Below are 17,702 nucleotides of genomic sequence, written 5' to 3'. Positions count from 1 at the left end.
GTCCCCCACCTCACCTCACCCCCCAGGGGCGCCCTGCGGTCACCCCCCCAGGGGCGCCCTGCGGTCCCCCACCTCACCTCACCCCCCAGGGGCGCCCTGTGGTCCTCCACCTCACCTCACCTCACCCCCCAGGGGCACCCTGTGGTCCTCCACCTCACCTCACCCCCCAGGGGCGCCCTGTGGTCCCCCACCTCACCTCACCCCCCAGGGGCACCCTGTGGTCCTCCACCTCACCTCACCTCACCCCCCAGGGGGCGCCCTGCGGTCCCCCACCTCACCTCACCCCCCAGGGGCGCCCTGTGGTCCCCCACCTCACCCCCTCAGGGGCGCCCTGTGGTCCTCCACCTCATCTCACCCCCCAGGGGCGCCCTGTGGTCCTCCACCTCACCTCACCCCCCAGGGGCGCCCTGTGGTCCCCCACCTCACCCCCCTCCCCAGGGGCGCCCTGTGGTCCCCCACCTCACCTCACCCCCCCAGGGGCGCCCTGCGGTCCCCCACCTCACCTCACCCCCCAGGGGGCGCCCTGTGGTCCCCCACCTCACCCCCCTCCCCAGGGGCGCCCTGTGGTCCCCCACCTCACCTCACCCCCCAGGGGCGCCCTGTGGTCCTCCACCTCACCTCACCCCCCAGGGGCACCCTGTGGTCCCCCACCTCACCTCACCCCCCAGGGGCACCCTGTGGTCCTCCACCTCACCTCACCCCCTCAGGGGCGCCCTGTGGTCCCCCACCTCACCTCACCCCCCAGGGGCGCCCTGTGGTCCTCCACCTCACCTCACCCCCCAGGGGCACCCTGTGGTCCTCCACCTCACCCCCCCAGGGGCGCCCTGTGGTCCCCCACCTCACCTCGCCCCCCAGGGGCGCCCTGTGGTCCTCCACCTCACCCCCCAGGGGCACCCTGTGGTCCCCCACCTCACCCGCCCAGGGGCGCCCTGTGGTCCTCCACCTCACCACACCCCCCAGGGGGCGCCCTGTGGTCCCCCACCTCACCCCCCTCCCCAGGGGCGCCCTGTGGTCCCCCACCTCACCTCACCCCCCCAGGGGCGCCCTGCGGTCCCCCACCTCACCTCACCCCACAGGGGGCGCCCTGTGGTCCCCCACCTCACCTCACCCCACAGGGGGCGCCCTGCGGTCCCCCACCTCACCTCACCCCCCCAGGGGCGGCCTGTGGTCCTCCACCTCACCTCACCCCCCAGGGGCGCCCTGTGGTCCTCCACCTCACCTCACCCCCCAGGGGCGCCCTGTGGTCCTCCACCTCACCCCCCTCCCCAGGGGCGCCCTGTGGTCCTCCACCTCACCTCACCCCCCAGGGGCGCCCTGCGGTCCCCCACCTCACCTCACCCCCCCAGGGGCGCCCTGTGGTCCTCCACCTCACCTCACCCCCCCCCCAGGGGCGTCCTGTGGTCCTCCACCTCACCTCACCCCCCAGGGGCGCCCTGTGGTCCCCCACCTCACCTCACCCCCCAGGGGCGCCCTGTGGTCCTCCACCTCACCCCCCTCCCCAGGGGCGCCCTGTGGTCCCCCACCTCACCTCACCCCCCAGGGGCACCCTGTGGTCCCCCACCTCACCTCACCCCCCAGGGGCGCCCTGTGGTCCTCCACCTCACCTCACCCCCCAGGGGCACCCTGTGGTCCTCCACCTCACCTCACCCCCCAGGGGCACCCTGCGGTCCCCCACCTCACCTCACCCCCCAGGGGCGCCCTGCGGTCCCCCACCTCACCTCACCCCCCAGGGGCGCCCTGTGGTCCTCCACCTCACCCCCCTCCCCAGGGGCGCCCTGTGGTCCCCCACCTCACCTCACCCCCCCTCCCCAGGGGCGCCCTGCGGTCCTCAACCTCACCCCCCTCCCCAGGGGCGCCCTGCGGTCCTCAACCTCACCCCCCTCCCCAGGGGCGCCCTGCGGTCCTCAACCTCACCCCCCTCCCCAGGGGCGCCCTGCGGTCCTCAACCTCACCCCCCCTCCCCAGGGGCGCCCTGCGGTCCTCAACCTCACCCCCCCTCCCCAGGGGCGCCCTGCGGTCCTCAACCTCACCCCCCTCCCCAGGGGCGCCCTGCGGTCCTGAACCTCACCCCCCTCCCCAGGGGCGCCCTGCGGTCCTCAACCTCACCCCCCCTCCCCAGGGGCGCCCTGCGGTCCTCAACCTCACCCCCCTCCCCAGGGGCGCCCTGCGGTCCTCAACCTCACCACCACCCCTGCCAACAAGGTCAACCCTGTGAGGTTCTCGATCCACCTCCATGCCTCGAGTCCCCTCGAGGTTCACTATCCATCTCCATGCCTCGAGTCCCCTCGAGGTTCACTATCCATCTCCTTACCCCGAGTCCCCTCGAGGTTCTCTATCCACCTCCATGCCTCGAGCCCCCTCGAGGTTCTCGATCCACCTCCATGCCTCGAGCCCCCCCCCCTCGAGGTTCTCGATCCACCTCCATGCCTCGAGCCACCCCTCGAGGCTCTCGATCCACCTCCATGCCCCGAGTCCCCCCGAGGCTCTCGATCCACCTCCATGCCCCGAGTCCCCTCGAGGTTCTTGATCCATCTCCGTGCGTCGAGCCCCCCCTCGAGGCTCTCGATCCACCTCCGTGCCCTGAGCCCCCTCGAGGTTCTCTATTCCACCTCCCACTCGTGAGCTGCTCTCCTCCTTTACCTCTGGAGACGGAGTGTCACAGTCACAAAGGTAAACTGCAACCATGGGCAGGACTGGATGCCTCCCACTTTTTCCTGGCACAAGGTGAGCACATGGACAGTTGTTGCAATATTCCTGCTGAGAGCAGTGAAGGGAGAACACTGGCCTTCTTCTGGTTCCAGTTACGTACTATAACTGGAAGTGCCCAGGGACTGATCGAGCGGGCAGATGAGATGGTCTCTGAATATCACCTACCATCCTTTTCGGAGATTAACACTCCGGAATTACAGTTGTCAGGCCTGAATCACGTGCGCAGAGGCCGCTGTCAACAAGTTGATCAGAATTTCCCTCCCACCAGCCTCCCCCAAGTCCGATGACTCCCTCTCGAGGAGGCTAGTGATATTCCCGTGACCAGCCTTTCAGCACTCCTGTTCAGCTACTATAATTAGAGGTGGCAACTAGACTTCACAAGAGCCTTGGTATAAATAGGCAGCCCTCAGTGTGGTAACTATTTCTGTAGAGTTCCAATCAGGCCCCCCGCACTCTCCGAATGGGTTTGAAGCCAGTCACCAGACAAAGGCCGGCTCATTAGAACAGTCCCATTTCACACCTCCTCACTGCCAGTCCAAACATTAAAGAAGGGAGAACGAACTTGCACTCCTATTGCGCTTTTTGCGACCTCAGGACGTCCCACAGCGCTTTACAGCAAATGAAGTAGTTTAGAAGTGTCGTCACTATTGTATGTAGGAAACACAGCAGCCAACTTGCGCACAGCAAGATCCCACAAACAGCAAGATAGAGATGTTGGTTGAGGGATAAATACTGCCCAGGGCACCTGGGAGAACTGGCGGCTCCTCGTCTAACGGCGCGGCGGCCCCTCCGACCGCGCGGCGGCCCCTCCGACCGCGCGGCGGCCCCTCCGACCGCGCGGCGGCCCCTCCGACCGCGCGGCGGCCCCTCCGACCGCGCGGCGGCCCCTCCGACCGCGCGGCGGCCCCTCCGACCGCGCGGCGGCCCCTCCGACCGCGCGGCGGCCCCTCCGACCGCGCGGCGGCCCCTCCGACCGCGCGGCGGCCCCTCCGACCGCGCGGCGGCCCCTCCGACCGCGCGGCGGCCCCTCCGACCGCGCGGCGGCCCCTCCGACCGCGCGGCGGCCCCTCCGACCGCGCGGCGGCCCCTCCGACCGCGCGGCGGCCCCTCCGACCGCGCGGCGGCCCCTCCGACCGCGCGGCGGCCCCTCCGACCGCGCGGCGGCCCCTCCGACCGCGCGGCGGCCCCTCCGACCGCGCGGCGGCCCCTCCGACCGCGCGGCGGCCCCTCCGACCGCGCGGCGGCCCCTCCGACCGCGCGGCGGCCCCTCCGACCGCGCGGCGGCCCCTCCGACCGCGCGGCGGCCCCTCCGACCGCGCGGCGGCCCCTCCGACCGCGCGGCGGCCCCTCCGACCGCGCGGCGGCCCCTCCGACCGCGCGGCGGCCCCTCGGGGTGGCCCCTCAGTACCGCACTGGAGCTTCAGGGTGGATTCCGTGCTCAAGTCGCTTCATTGGGATTTGCGCCCACCACCTTCTGACTCAGAGTCGAGTGCGCTGACACCATTAGCCATGTTGTATATGTGTATAAATCTGCAGCTTCCTTCCCCATCCATCTTGCCCCAGGCCCATAGCATAGCAGAGGGCAGAGCACCGCCTCACAGCAATACCAGACCTTTTAAAGAGATGGTGGGGAAAGCAATGCTCACTGGGGAGCTCTCAGGCCCTAACACTATGTTCCTAATAGGTGACGCCAACTGTTGCAAGGATAATGAAGGGCAGTCAGAGAAGTTGGTTCGTAGATGTTATCTGGAATCATGTATCTCAGGCTTGTGTTATTACACAACATTGGACTGGAAAATTCCTGGGATGGTTTAACCCTTCCTAGCTTTGGTCTAGGAATTGCATCTATTGCTCACCCTGGATCTGGGCCAGTTGCTGACTCACCTTTGCATTGACCAGGGTCCAGGTCATCGTCGTAGCATCGAGGCGGTGGATGTCGTTGGAAAAGCAGTCTGCCTGCGTGGACACAACCAACCGCGTTAGATACTACGCAAGAATATAAATACGTCTTTTACATTGTTTTTAACATGGAACGAATATGGAGCAGTTCTAGTCTCCATATTAAAAAAATGATGGAGAAGGTAGAAAAAAAGATTTCCAAGGATGACAACAGAACTGAGGTTCTACCTATCAGGAAAGAGTGAATAGGCTATTTCTATTCTTTAGAAAAGAGAAGACTGAGGGGTGACCTGATAGAGGTCATTAAGATTACGAAAGGGTTTGATAGGGTAGACGTAGAGAAGATGTTTCCACTTGTGGGGGAGACCAGAACTAGGGGCAATAAGTATAAGATAGTCACTAATAAATCCAATAGGGAATTCAGGAGAAACTTCCTAACCCAGAGAGTGGTAAGAATGTGGAACTCACTCCCACAAGGAGTAGTTGAGGCAAATAATTTAAGGGGAAGCTGGATAAACACATGAGAGAGAAAGGAATAGAAGGATATGTTGATAGGGTGAGATGAAGTAGGGAGGGAGGAGGCGGCTCGTGTGGAGCATAAACACCAGCATGGATCGGTTGGGCCGAATGGCCTGTTTCTGTGCTGTAAGTTCTATGTACAGCAAATGTGACGATTATGGTTAAACCACATCAGTTGGCAGAACTGGCTTAAACATCATACTTCCAGATCTCATCTTTTGATCACAATGAAACTTTGAGACAATGGGACACGATATTGACCAGGATGTGCCTCTATCACTGAGTGTGTCCAGCAATCTGTCTGATGACCAAGGAGTCGTCAAAACACCCAAAGTTAAAACACAGCAAGAATTGGACAGTGTATGATTGTTTTAAAAAATGGAATAAAAGCGGGGTTACAAAGCCTCACTCATTTAGGAACTTTAACTACCTTCAAGGAGAGATACTGTGAAGGGTCTGGACAGTGCAATCGCTCCCGATTCCCGGGGAGTTCATCACACGTGAGTTTCCAGATGTAGGAGTGCGTGCACTGCTCTACATGTAGTCTTAAGGTGAATGTTTTGAAACAATAATAAATGAAGTTAATAGTCAGACATATTACCGTCTCCAGCTTTTCTGAATCTGTTATTAACAAGATAAAGATTCTCCTCATACCACGAACACAGGGACCTGGGCCCAGCAGACACAATCAGCATTCCAACAACTTGCATGTATACATTCCATTTAACTTAGGCATGCACAAATCTTTGAAAATGGCAGCACAAGTTGAGAAGGCTATTAAAAAGGAATTTGGAATCCTTGGCTTTTATAAATAAAGGCACAGAGTACAAAAGCAAGGAAGTTATGCTAAACCTTTATAAAACACTGGTTAGGCCTCAGCTGGAGTATTGTGTTCAATTCTGGGCACCGCACTTTAGGAAGGATGTCAAGGCCTTAGAGAGGGTGCAGAAGGGATTTACTAGAATGGTGCCAGGGATGGGGGACTTCAGTTACATGGAGAGACTGGAGAAGCTGGGATTGTTCTCCTTAGAACAGAGAAGATTAAGGGGAGATTTGAGAGAGGGGTTTTGATAGAATAAATAAGGAGAAACTGTTTCCGGTGGCAGAAGGGTCAGTAATCAGAGGATACAGATTTAATGTAATTGGCAAAAGAACTAAGGGGGAGATGAGGAGAAATGTTTGACTCAGCGAGTTATGATCTGGAATGCGCTGCCTGAAAGGGCGGTGGAAGCAAATTCAATAGTAACTTTCAAACAGGAATTGGGTAAATACTGGAAAAGGAGAAATTTGCAGGACTCTGAGGAAAGAGCAGGGGACTGGGATAATCGGATAGCTCTTTCAAAGAGCCGGCATAGGCAGGATGGGCTGAATGGCCTCTTTCTGTGCAGTACGATTCTATGACATTTCTTACCAGCTGCTCGTAGCCTCCGAAGACGTACATACACTTCCCCAGAGCGCAGGCAGAGTGACCGTCCCGGGCTCCAGGAATCGAGCCAGAAATCTTCGGAGTGGTCCAGCTATGGGAGTCTGCAAGCGGAACCAGGAAATGAGAACACAGGGCAGCAGCAGTCACTAAAACAAATCTGGACATTTCTCATTTGTGAATTCTTAGGCTCGTTGCTGCTCGGAGTCCCATTTGGCAGCACTCATGCCTCGGAGTCAGAGGGTCATGGGATCAAAGCTCAGTTCCACAGACTTGCACCCATAATCTAGACCAGTAATGAGGGAGCGCTGCACTGTTGGAGGGTCAGTACCGATGGAGTGCTGCACTGTGCCAAACCTTTATAAAACATAACCACTTTGCTTTTGTACCCTATTAATAAAGCCCGGGACCCCATATGGTTTATTAACAGCCTTCTCAACTTGTCCTGTCACCTTCAAAGCTATTTATGGAAGCTTGCTGTATGCAAATTGGATCTCATGACCTCAGGATGTGTTTTACAGCAGCCATTGTTGTAATGTAGGAAACATAGCAGCCAATTTGCACACAGCAAGCTCCCACAGACAGCAATGAGATAAATGGCCAGATAATCTGTTGTAGTGATGTTGGTTGATGGATAAATATTGGCCAGGACACCGGGGAGAATGCCCCTGCTTTTCTTTGAATAATGCTGTGGGATCTTTTGCGAGAGATAGCATCTCCGACAGTGCAACACTCCCGCAATATTGGACTAATTATGGGCTCAAGTATCTGGAGTGGGGCCTGAACCCACAACCTTCTGACACTGAGGGGAGGGTGCAACCGACTGAGCCAAGGCAGACAACGAATCAGTTCACACTTCCACTGGAAGCAGCGAGTAAATCACCCCCCCAACCCCGCCACCCAGTCTCCCTTACTGTTTAAAAAAAAAGCTTCTGCAGCTCTCTAGGAAGTTGGCCTCAAAATATCACCAATTGCTGATCCTTTATTTTTCTGCTTGAAAAAGAGATGGATTTGTATTGAATCTCTTGGAGACGTCCCAAAGCGCTTCACCCGCGGTGCAGTAGCTGTTACAAAGCAGCAAGATCCCACAAGTAGCAATGAGATGCAAGTCCAGTTAATCTGTGTTTTGAGTGGTGCTGGACGAGGGAGGAATGTTGGCCAGTGGAATCTTCACCGTCCTCCTGAACCATCAAACTGTACCTGGGTTTAACATCTCATGTGAAAGTCGGCACCTCCGACAGTGCAGCACTCCCTCAGTACTGCCTAGATTATGGGCCCAGGTCTGTGGACTGGGACTTGAACCCACAACATTTTAACTCAAAGGCAAGAGTGCTACCCACTTAGCCCGGACAAAACTCCAGAGGAAGAGCACACAGAGATCGGCTTGACATCGCCCTCCCACAAATGAATGCAGCAAAAGAACCAAAGGTGACATGAGGAAAAACTTTTTTTCCCCACAGCGAGTGGTTAGGATCTGGAATGCACTGCCCGAGGGGGTGGTGGAGGCAGATTCAATCATGGCCTTCAAAAGTACTGGAAAGGAAAAAAATTGCAGGGCTACAGGGATAGTGCGGGGGAGTGGGACTTGCTGGATTGCTCATGCATAGAGCCGGCACGGACTCGATGGGCCGAACGGCCTCCTTCCGTGCTGTAACCTTTCTAAGTTTCTATGATATCGCTGAAGTGGGGTTACCAGCTCTGGGTGAATGACCTCCATCCTCTCAGCGCCCCGCCCCCACTCCTGCCATTGGTCACCCAACATGTCCATCCTCAGTGCCCCGCCCCCACTCCCGCCATTGGTCACCCAACATGTCCATCCTCACAGCGACCCGCCCCCACTCCCGCCATTGGTCACCCAACATGTCCATCCTCACAGCGACCCGCCCCCACTCCCGCCATTGGCCACCCAACATGTCCATCCTCACAGCACCCCGCCCCCGAACCCCCCGCCATTGGTCACCCGACATGTCCATCCTCATGACGTCCACCTTTCCCCGCCAATCGGAAAGCAAGTAGACTCCATTACCTGACTGGATGATATATTTATAACAAGAGTGTTCAAAGAAAATTTTTAAAACCCATTTTCTTTTACTGCCTGTGATTTTTCTCCTGCTTTGCTTGCAGCAGTGTCCTGGAGATTCGTCTTTATTCCTGGAGTCTCCAGGACGAATCTGGAGCGTTGGCAACCCTAAACTGAAGGCAAGAGGGCTTTCAATTTAACAAGAGACCTGGCACAGCAAACTGCATCAATTTTGTTCAAGGAAACATCTGTGCTACCCTCTGCCCCTCTCCTCCCTCAACCTACAGTTTGCGTTCCGTCAGTTCAATAGCAGGGGATGGGGGGGGGGGGGGGGGGGGGAGAGCACAACTCTGCTCGGGTCAAGGGAAACGCAACAAGACAGACGGAACAAGGCGAGATTGTACTTACTGATATCGAACGCGTACAACACATTGCACGCTCCTTCCGTGTCGTTCCTCCCACCCCAGATGTAGATCGCATCGTCGACAAGCACCGCCGTGTGACCGTACCTCATGTACGGCACCTGAGGGGAATGTTCCCTCCTCTCTGTGCGAAACGGAGGGAACTTCATCCAACGAAGTGAAACTTGAAACAAAAATATATAAAATAATGATGAGTACTAGGCACAGCAACATTTGGCAAGTACCAGACCAGATCGGCTGTTTGAAATTGGTTATAGCTGCAGAGTATTGAGCCCAAGACGCAAGGTTGTAATACTGGTGAGTCAGTGGGGGTGCTCGCCACAACGAGGTGATGAGCAGAATCAGGCAAGAAAAGGTGTTGGCTTGTGTTTTTCTTGTAGCTTAATAAATCTGATTATTGCCCCCCTCCCCGGGCACGGGCGGGGCGGGGCGCGGAGCGGAGCGGAGGCCCCCCCTCCCCGCGCGCGGACGGGCGGGGCGGGGCGCGGGGCGGAGGCCCCCCCTCCCCGCGCGCGGACGGGCGGGGCGGGGCCCCCCCTCCCCGCGCGCGGACGGGCGGGGCGCGGGGCGGGCGGGGCCGGGGCGGAGGCCCCCCCCCTCCCCGCGGGCGGAGGCCCCCCCCCCGCGGGCGGGGCCGGGGCGGAGGCTCCCCCCCCCTCCCCGCGGGCGGGGCCGGGGCGGGGGCCCCCCCTCCCTCCCCGCGGGCGGGGCCGGGGCGGGGGCCCCCCCTCCCTCCCCGCGGGCGGGGGGGGGGCGGGGGCCCCCCCTCCCCGCGGGCGGGGGGGGCGGGGAGCGGAGGCCCCCCCTCCCCGCGGGCGGGGGGCGGGGAGCGGAGGCCCCCCCTCCCCGCGGGCGGGGGGCGGGGCGGGGAGCGGAGGCCCCCCCTCCCCGCGGGCGGGGGGCGGGGCGGGGAGCGGAGGCCCCCCCTCCCCGCGGGCGGGGGGCGGGGCGGGGAGCGGAGGCCCCCCTCCCCGCGGGCGGGGGGGCGGGGCGGGGAGCGGAGGCCCCCCCTCCCCGCGGGCGGGGGGCGGGGCGGGGAGCGGAGGCCCCCCCCCTCCCCGCGGGCGGGGGGCGGAGCGGAGGCCCCCCCTCCCCACGCACGGGCGGGGAGTGGAGGCCCCCCCCCCCACACACGGATGGGCGGAGGGCTCCAAGCACCCTTTGAACCCAGTGTGCGAGGTGACCATGCTCACGTGTGAACCGTGAACAGTTTGCCCGCTGAGCAGTAAGTCCTAGAGGAGGCTGTTGGGCCGAACCTATTTGAGGAATTTTTTTAGCCCAGCGTTTGTCGGAGATAAACAGAAGCAGCAGATTTACGAGATGGACTTTGCTCGGCCAACGTGTCCTTGTTTTGAATCTGTGGGACGCAATCTGTGCTCGCAAAGAAATCGAAGGGATGGCAATCTCCCGGGAAAGGGAACTGGGGCTGTTTTTGGACACTCTTGTCCTCCTGCCAAATCAGAGACGGTCGATGAACCGTTAAGTCCTTGAATTCACCAACTTGCTTTTCCAACTGAAATGGAGACCAATGACCTTCCAAGCCAAGAGTTTGAGATCCCGCCAGGGGATGGGTTCAAAAAGATAAGTGAATGAGTTTATGTAACACAGGGGAAAAAAACAAACAAACAGACAACTCTAGCTGCACAAACAGCTCGTAGGATTGGTGTTTTGGGATTCTCGACACTGGTTCTACTGTTCTGGACAAGGTGAAACAGCTTGTCATGGTTAACAGGGGACACGGACTGCACTTGAAATTCAAAACTAATCTGCGGAAACTATTTCAGTGAGCGCGTGGTCAATCTATGGAACAGGTTCCCCGGGGAGACAGTGGGAGCAGAGAGTATTGATTCATTCAAATCCAAATTTGATAGGTTTCTTTAAGAAAATAACATTTTGGGATCCCGTATGTGAGTAATTTGAGACATGACACGTGGTGAGTGTAACAGGCTCGGGAGGAACGGGTGACTTTGGAGCTCTGGTTTCACAAATCTCTCCCCCACTGGGGGTCTTCCTCGCCTCATGTCTGGGTCTGTTGTAGACTCATTGATAGAGATTGATGGCTCGGATCAGACAATAACTCCACTATCGTTGTATCGTGCGATTACCGGGATGGCAGGAGGGGAGCTACAAGGACCGTGGTCTTTTTTAGTCCAGCAATTTCCATCCAACAGGAGAAAAATAATGGGGGGAAGAGTTTATTTTTAAAAAGTTAATCGCGGCATTGCTGGGTGATGTGGGGGTAAAGTGGACCTTTATGACGAGACTCGACTCGACTCTGATCTCTCCACCACCTCTTGACCCCTCGACTGGCTCTGTACAGTCTGACTGCTTGTCTGACAATTGGTTTTGGGCGAGTTTAACTTTGTCCAGGTGAACACTGAAGCCCCTGCTGCAAGCTCCACTCCCCCTCCCCGAACCAGACTGTTTGCAACCTTGGCTGGCCTGCTGAACCCCCCAAGTTGGATTTGCGACCCCACATTCTCTCCATCACAAAGACCGCCTACTTCCATCTCTAACACCACCCACCTCTGCCCCTTTCTCTTCCCTCGGTTGTTCGAAATTCTCTTTCCTCCATAAACTCTAACTTGTGCAAACAGCTGCTGCCTGTACCTTATGCCACAACATGCCCTGCTCGCCCATCTCAATTGCCCTCACCCACGTACAGTGGCCCCGAGTCTCCCAACACCTCAAGCTTAAAAACTACGGTCCTTGTATTCAAACCCTTCTACCATCTTATCCCTCTCCATCTCTGTAACCACTAAAACCCCCTCCTGACCCTCTCTTTTACTCTGACTCCAGCCTCTTGAGCATTTCCCCTGCGCCCCCCTCCCCACCTCTTTCACCCCATCATCGGCAGAAAGGCCTTCAGCTGCCTAGATCCCACTCTCTGGAATTCCCGCCCCTGAATCTGTGTGTCTCTCTCTCCCCCCTTTAAGGCCCTCTTTACATAGGATCAGAAGTAGACCATTCAGCCCCTCGAGCCTGTTACACCATCCAATTAGATCCTGGTTGATCTGTATCTTAACTCCATCTACCCGCCTTGGTTCCATAACCCGTAATACCCTTACCCAACACAAATCTCAGTTTTGAGATTTTCAATTGACCTCCAGTATCCACAACTTTTTGGGGGAAGAGAGTTCCAGATTTCCGCTCCCCATTGTGTGAAGCACTACTTCCTGACATCACCCCTGAACGGCCCAGTTCTAATTTTAAGGTGATACCCCCTTGTGCTGGTCTCCCCCGCCAAAGAATTAGATCACCCCGTAACCTTCTAAACTCGAGGGAATACGAGTCCAGTCTATGCGACCTGTCCTTGTAATTTAACCCTTTCGGCCCGGTATCATTCTGGTGACTCTTCACTGCACCCCCTCCAAGGCCAATATATCCTTCCTGAGGTGCGGTGCCCAGAAATGAACACAGTATCTCCAGATGGGGTCTGACCAGAGCTCTGTACAACTGGAACACAACTTCCTCCCCTCTGTATTCCAGCCCCCGAGATAAAGGCCAACATTCCATTAGCATTTCAAATTATTTTTTGTACCTGTCACTGGTTTTTAGTGATTTCTGTACTTGGACCCCCTAAATCTCTCTGCACCTCCACAGTTCCGAACTTCTCCAAACCAACGTTCCACAGAGTTCCCAATTTCAGCTCGGTTGTCAATTAGATCATAAATGATCTGCTGAAGTCAGAGTAGGCTCGAGGGACTGAATGGCCTCCTCCTGTTGCTATGTTTAGCAGAGGTGCCCAGTGGAAGGAGGGAACCCGCCCATGCAGTTCACCCTCTAACGAGTGCCCAGCTGCAGAATATGACCGGCAGAGGCTCAGGCGAAATTAGACATGGTAAAAAGGGGAAGTGGGAAACCAAACAAATATTAACACAAGCCCTCCATCACCCATGATTACTTATAAATAAAGTATCAGACTTCAGGAGGACATAGACAGACTGGTGAAATGGGCAGATGAAATTTAACGCAGAGAAGTGTGAAGTGATGCATTTTGTAGGAAGAATGAGGAGAGGCAATATAAACTAAATGGTACAATTTTAAAGGGGGTGCAGGAACAGAGAGACCTGGGGGTGCACATACACAAATCCTTGGACGTGGCAGGACAGGTGAGAAGCCTGTTAAAGAAGCATATGGGATCCTGGGTTTTATTAATAGAGGCAGAGAATACAAAAGTAAGGAAATTATGCTAAACCTTTATAAAACGCTGGCTAGGCCTCAACTGGAGTAGTGTGTTCAATTCTGGGCAGTTACACTTTAGGAAGGATGTGAAGGCCTTAGAGAGGATGCAGAGGAGATTTACTAGAATGGTGCCAGGGATGAGGGACTTCAGTTACATGGATAGATTGGAGAAGCTGGGATTGTTCTCCTTAGAACAGAGACGGTTAAGGGAAGATTTGATAGAGGTGTTCAAAATCATGAACGGTTTTGACAGTTTCTCCTTATTTACTCTGTCTCCCTATAAGAAAGTCCTACATAAGAGGTTAGTGTGCAAAATTAAAGCACATGGGATTGGGGGTAATATACCGGCATGGATTGAAAATTGGTTAAGAGACAGGAAAGAGAGAGTAGGAATAAATGGGTCTTTTTCAGGTGGCAGGCAGTGACTAGTGGGGTACCGCAGGGATCAGTGCTTGGGCCCCAGCTATTCACAATATATATCAATGATTTGGATGAGGGAACCAAATGTAATATTTCCAAGTTTGCTGATGACACAAAACTAGGTGGGATTGTGAGTTGTGAGGAGGATGCAAAGAGGCTTCAAGGCGATTTAGACAAGTTGAGTGAGTGGGCAAATACATGGCAGATGCCGTATAATGTGGATAAATGTGAAGTTATCCACTTCGGAAGGAAAAACAGAAAGGCAGAGTATTATTTAAATGGTGATAGATTGGGGAATGTTGATGTACAAAGGGACCTGGGTGTCCTTGTACACCAGTCACTGAAAGCAAACATGCAGGTGCAGCAAGCAGTTAGGAAGGCAAATGGTATGTTGGCCTTCATTGCAAGAGGATTTGAGTACAGGAGCAAGGATGTCTTACTGCAGTTATACAGGGCCTTGGTGAGACCACACCTGGAGTATTGTGTGTAGTTTTGGTCTCCTTACCTAAGAAAGGATATACTTGCCAGAGAGGGAGTGCAGCGAAGGTTCACCAGACTGATTCCTGGGATGGCAGGACTGTCGTATGAGGAGAGATTGGGTCGACTCGGCCTGTATTCACTCGAGTTTGGAAGAATGAGAGGGGATCTCATTGAAACATATAAAATTCTGACAGGGCTCGACAGACTGGATGCAGGGAGAATGTTTCCCCTGGCTGGGGGGGGGGGGGGGGGTCCAGAACGAGGGGTTACAGTCTCAGGATACGGGGTAGGACATTTAGGACTGAGATGAGGAGAAATTTCTTCACTCAGAGGGTGGTGAACCTGTGGAATTCTCTACCACAGATGGCTGTGGAGGCCAAGTCACTGAATATATTTAAGAAGGAACTAGATAGATTTCTAGACACAAAAGGCATCAAGGGGTATTGAGATAGAGGATCAGCCATGATCATATTGAATGGCGAAGCAGCTCGAAGGGCCGAATGGCCTACTCCTGCTCCTATTTTCTATGTTAACATAAGAAATAGGAGCAGGAGGTGGTCATACGGCCCCTCGAGCTGCTTCGCCATTCAATATGATCATGGCTGATCTTCGACCTCAACTCCACTTTCCCACCCGATCCCCATATCTCTTGATTCCCCTGGAGTCCAAAAATCCATCCATCTCAGCCTTGAATATATTCAATGACTGAGCATCCACAGCCCCCTGGGGTAGAGAATTCGAAAGAGTCACATCCTCTGAGGAAGAAATTCCTCCTCATTTCAGTCTTGAATGGCCGCCCCCTTATCCTGAGACTATGCCCCCAGTTCTAGACTCTCCAGCCAGGGGAAACAGCCTCTCAGCCTCTACCCTGTCAAGCCCCCAAATAATCTTATATGTTTCAATGAGATCACCTCTCAGTCTTCTAAACTCCAGAGAGAATAGGCCCATTCTACTCAACCTCTCCTCATAGGACAACCCTCTCATCCCAGGAATTAATCCAGTGAACCTTCACTGCACCCCCTCTAAGGCAAGTATATCCTTCCTCAGGCAAGGAGACCAAAACTGTACACAGTACTCCAGGTGAGGCCTCACCAAAGCCCTGTACAACTGTAGTAAGACTTCCTTACTCTTGTACTCCAACCCCCTTGTAATAAAGGCCAACATGCCATTTGCTTTCCTAATTGCCTGCTATACCTGCATACTAACTTCTTGTGTTTCTTGTATGAGGACACTCATCTCTCTGAATACCAACATTTAATTGTTTCTCACCATTGAAGAAATATTCTGTTTTTTTATTCTTCCTACCAAAGTGAATAACCTCACATTTCCTCACATTATACTCCATCTGCCTCCTTCTTGCCCACTCACTTAATCTGTCTGTATCCCTTTGCAGACTCTTTGTGTCCTCCTCACAGCTTACTTTCTCACCTAGCTTTCCAGTGGCAGAAGGGTCAGTAACCAGAGGACACAGATTTAAGGTGATTGGCAAAAGAGCCAGAGGCGACACGAGGAAACACATTTTTAAAAAAAAACGCAGCGAGTTGTTATGATCTGGAATTCACTGCCTGAAAGGGCGGTGGAAGAAGATTCAATAGTAACTTTCAAAAGGGAATTGAGTAAACACTTGGAGAAGTAATTTACACAGGGCTATGGGGAAAGAGCAGGGGAGTGGGACTAATTGGATAGCTCTTTCAAAGAGCCAGCACAGGCACGATGGACCGAATGGGCCCCTCCTGTACTGTACCTACTATAATATGAATTAAATCCTTTTTTGCTTACCTGCATTAAAAACGTGCACATCAATCTGCCGAAGGGTCTCGTAATCCTCCCCCGAGCAATATCCACCGAAAGAGTAGACCTTGTGTCCAACTGCCACAGCCGCGTGGTTCACCCTCCGCGGACCCCCTTCCAGGTGCACTGCCCACCGCAACATTCCCTTCCTGTGGCCGTCTTCAGTTGGGCACCGACCTCCTCAGGAGCACCATCCCAGCAAGGCCACACCGCACACTCACTCGCCCGCTCAGGGGCGCCTCATTCGGACCGCAGCCTTGGGGGGCATAAAGAGAACACACACGCACGATTACTCTTCCATTCCAGGTCCGATGTTCAAACCCCTGGCAGTCGGTGGAGGTGGAGGCCAGAGTTTAATGTGAGGAATGCCACACATTGAAGCATTTACCAGGCTGACTGGTGGAGCTCACAATAACCACAGCAACTATTCATTTTACATTACATAGACCATAAGAGATAGGAGCAGGAGTAGGCCATTCAGCCCTTCAAGCCTGCTCCGCCATTTAATGAGATCGTGGCTGATCTGATTTTTACCTCAACTCCACTTTCCCGCCCTTTCCCCATATCCTTTGACTCCCTCGCTGATCAAAAATTTGTCTAACTCAGCCTTGAATGTATTCAATGACTCGGCCTCCACAGCTTTTTGGGCTAAAGAATTCCAAAGATTCACGACCCTCTGGGAGAAGACCTTGCAACCACGTCTCTGTAATGGCCACGAGATCATACCCATTTGTTTCTCTCTGTGCCGTCAATTCATCTATCTTATTACGAATGCTGCGCACATTCAGATAAAGAACCTTCAATCTTGTCTTTTTACCATTCTTTCCTACCCCGGCCCCATTTCCTAGTGCACTCTTATGTTCGTACGCTCTGTCCCTTCCTGACACACACTGTTTATCATTACCCCCATCACTTTCCTGTACCACTTCCTTGTCTTTTCTCTTTATCAATCCAAACTTCGCCCCACCTTAGCCCTCCCCCCTCGATTTAGTTTAAAGCCTTCTCTACCACCCGTTATTCGGTTTGCCAGAACACTGGTCCCAGCATGGTTCAGGTGAAGCCCGTCCCACAGAACAGCTCCCTCTTTCCCCAGTACTGGTGCCAGTGCCCCATGAATCGAAACCCACTTCTCCCACACCAATCTTTGAGCCACGTATTCGTCTCTCTGATCTGATTTATCCTGTGCCAATTTGCTCGTGGCTCAGGCAATAATCCGGAGATTATCACCTTTGTGGTTCTGCTTTTTAAATTAGTCCCTAGCTGCTCAAACTCCCTCAGCAGAACCTTTCTCTTAGTCCTACCTATATTGTTGGTACCTATGTGGACCATGACAACTGGATCCTCCCCCTCCCACTCCGAGTTTCTCTCCAGCCCTGAGGAGATGTCCTTAACCCTGGCACCGGGTAGGCAGCACAGCTCTTGGCTGCAGAGAACAGTGTCTATCCCTCTAACTATACTGTCGCCTACTACAACCACATTCCTTTTACTCCCCCCACTTCAATGGCCCCCTGAACCACGGTGCCGTGGCCAGTTTGCTCATCCTCCCTGCAGTCCCTGCACTCGTCCACAAGGGCTGCAAGAACCTCGTATCGATTGGACAAGCTCAGGGACTGAGGCTCCTGCAATGCTACCTCCTGGATCCCCGTACCTGCCTCACTCGCAGTCACACCCTCCTGTCCTTGACCACGTGCCAATTCTACAGTATTTAGTCTAAGGGGCGTGACTGCCTCCTGGAACAAAGTGTCCAGGTAACTTTCTTCCTCCCTGATGCCTCGCAATGTCTGCAGCTCGGACTCCAGCCCCTCAACTCGGAGCCGAAGCTCCTCGAGCTGCA

At 55.1% G+C, this 17,702-nt stretch overlaps 1 protein-coding gene across 3 annotated transcripts in view; it reads right to left on the bottom strand.

Annotated features, from left to right (window-relative positions):
- Nucleotides 1-17,702, bottom strand: part of klhdc3 (kelch domain containing 3) — a 102,819-nt gene that overhangs the window by 47,523 nt on the left and 37,594 nt on the right. For all 3 annotated transcript variants that reach the window (XM_067978023.1, XM_067978021.1, XM_067978022.1), the window contains exons 2-5: nucleotides 15,857-16,124; nucleotides 8,979-9,155; nucleotides 6,539-6,654; nucleotides 4,594-4,665 (exon numbers count right to left, since the gene is read on the bottom strand). In XM_067978023.1, coding sequence (XP_067834124.1) covers nucleotides 4,594-4,665; nucleotides 6,539-6,654; nucleotides 8,979-9,155; nucleotides 15,857-16,010 — 519 coding nt within the window. In that variant the 5' untranslated portion in view covers nucleotides 16,011-16,124. The remainder of the gene's footprint in view (nucleotides 1-4,593; nucleotides 4,666-6,538; nucleotides 6,655-8,978; nucleotides 9,156-15,856; nucleotides 16,125-17,702) is intronic.

This window comes from Heptranchias perlo, unplaced genomic scaffold (genome assembly GCF_035084215.1).
Source record: "Heptranchias perlo isolate sHepPer1 unplaced genomic scaffold, sHepPer1.hap1 HAP1_SCAFFOLD_206, whole genome shotgun sequence".
NCBI classification, from domain to species: Eukaryota; Metazoa; Chordata; class Chondrichthyes; order Hexanchiformes; family Hexanchidae; genus Heptranchias; species Heptranchias perlo.
This window is presented reverse-complemented; position numbering and strand designations above follow the sequence as displayed.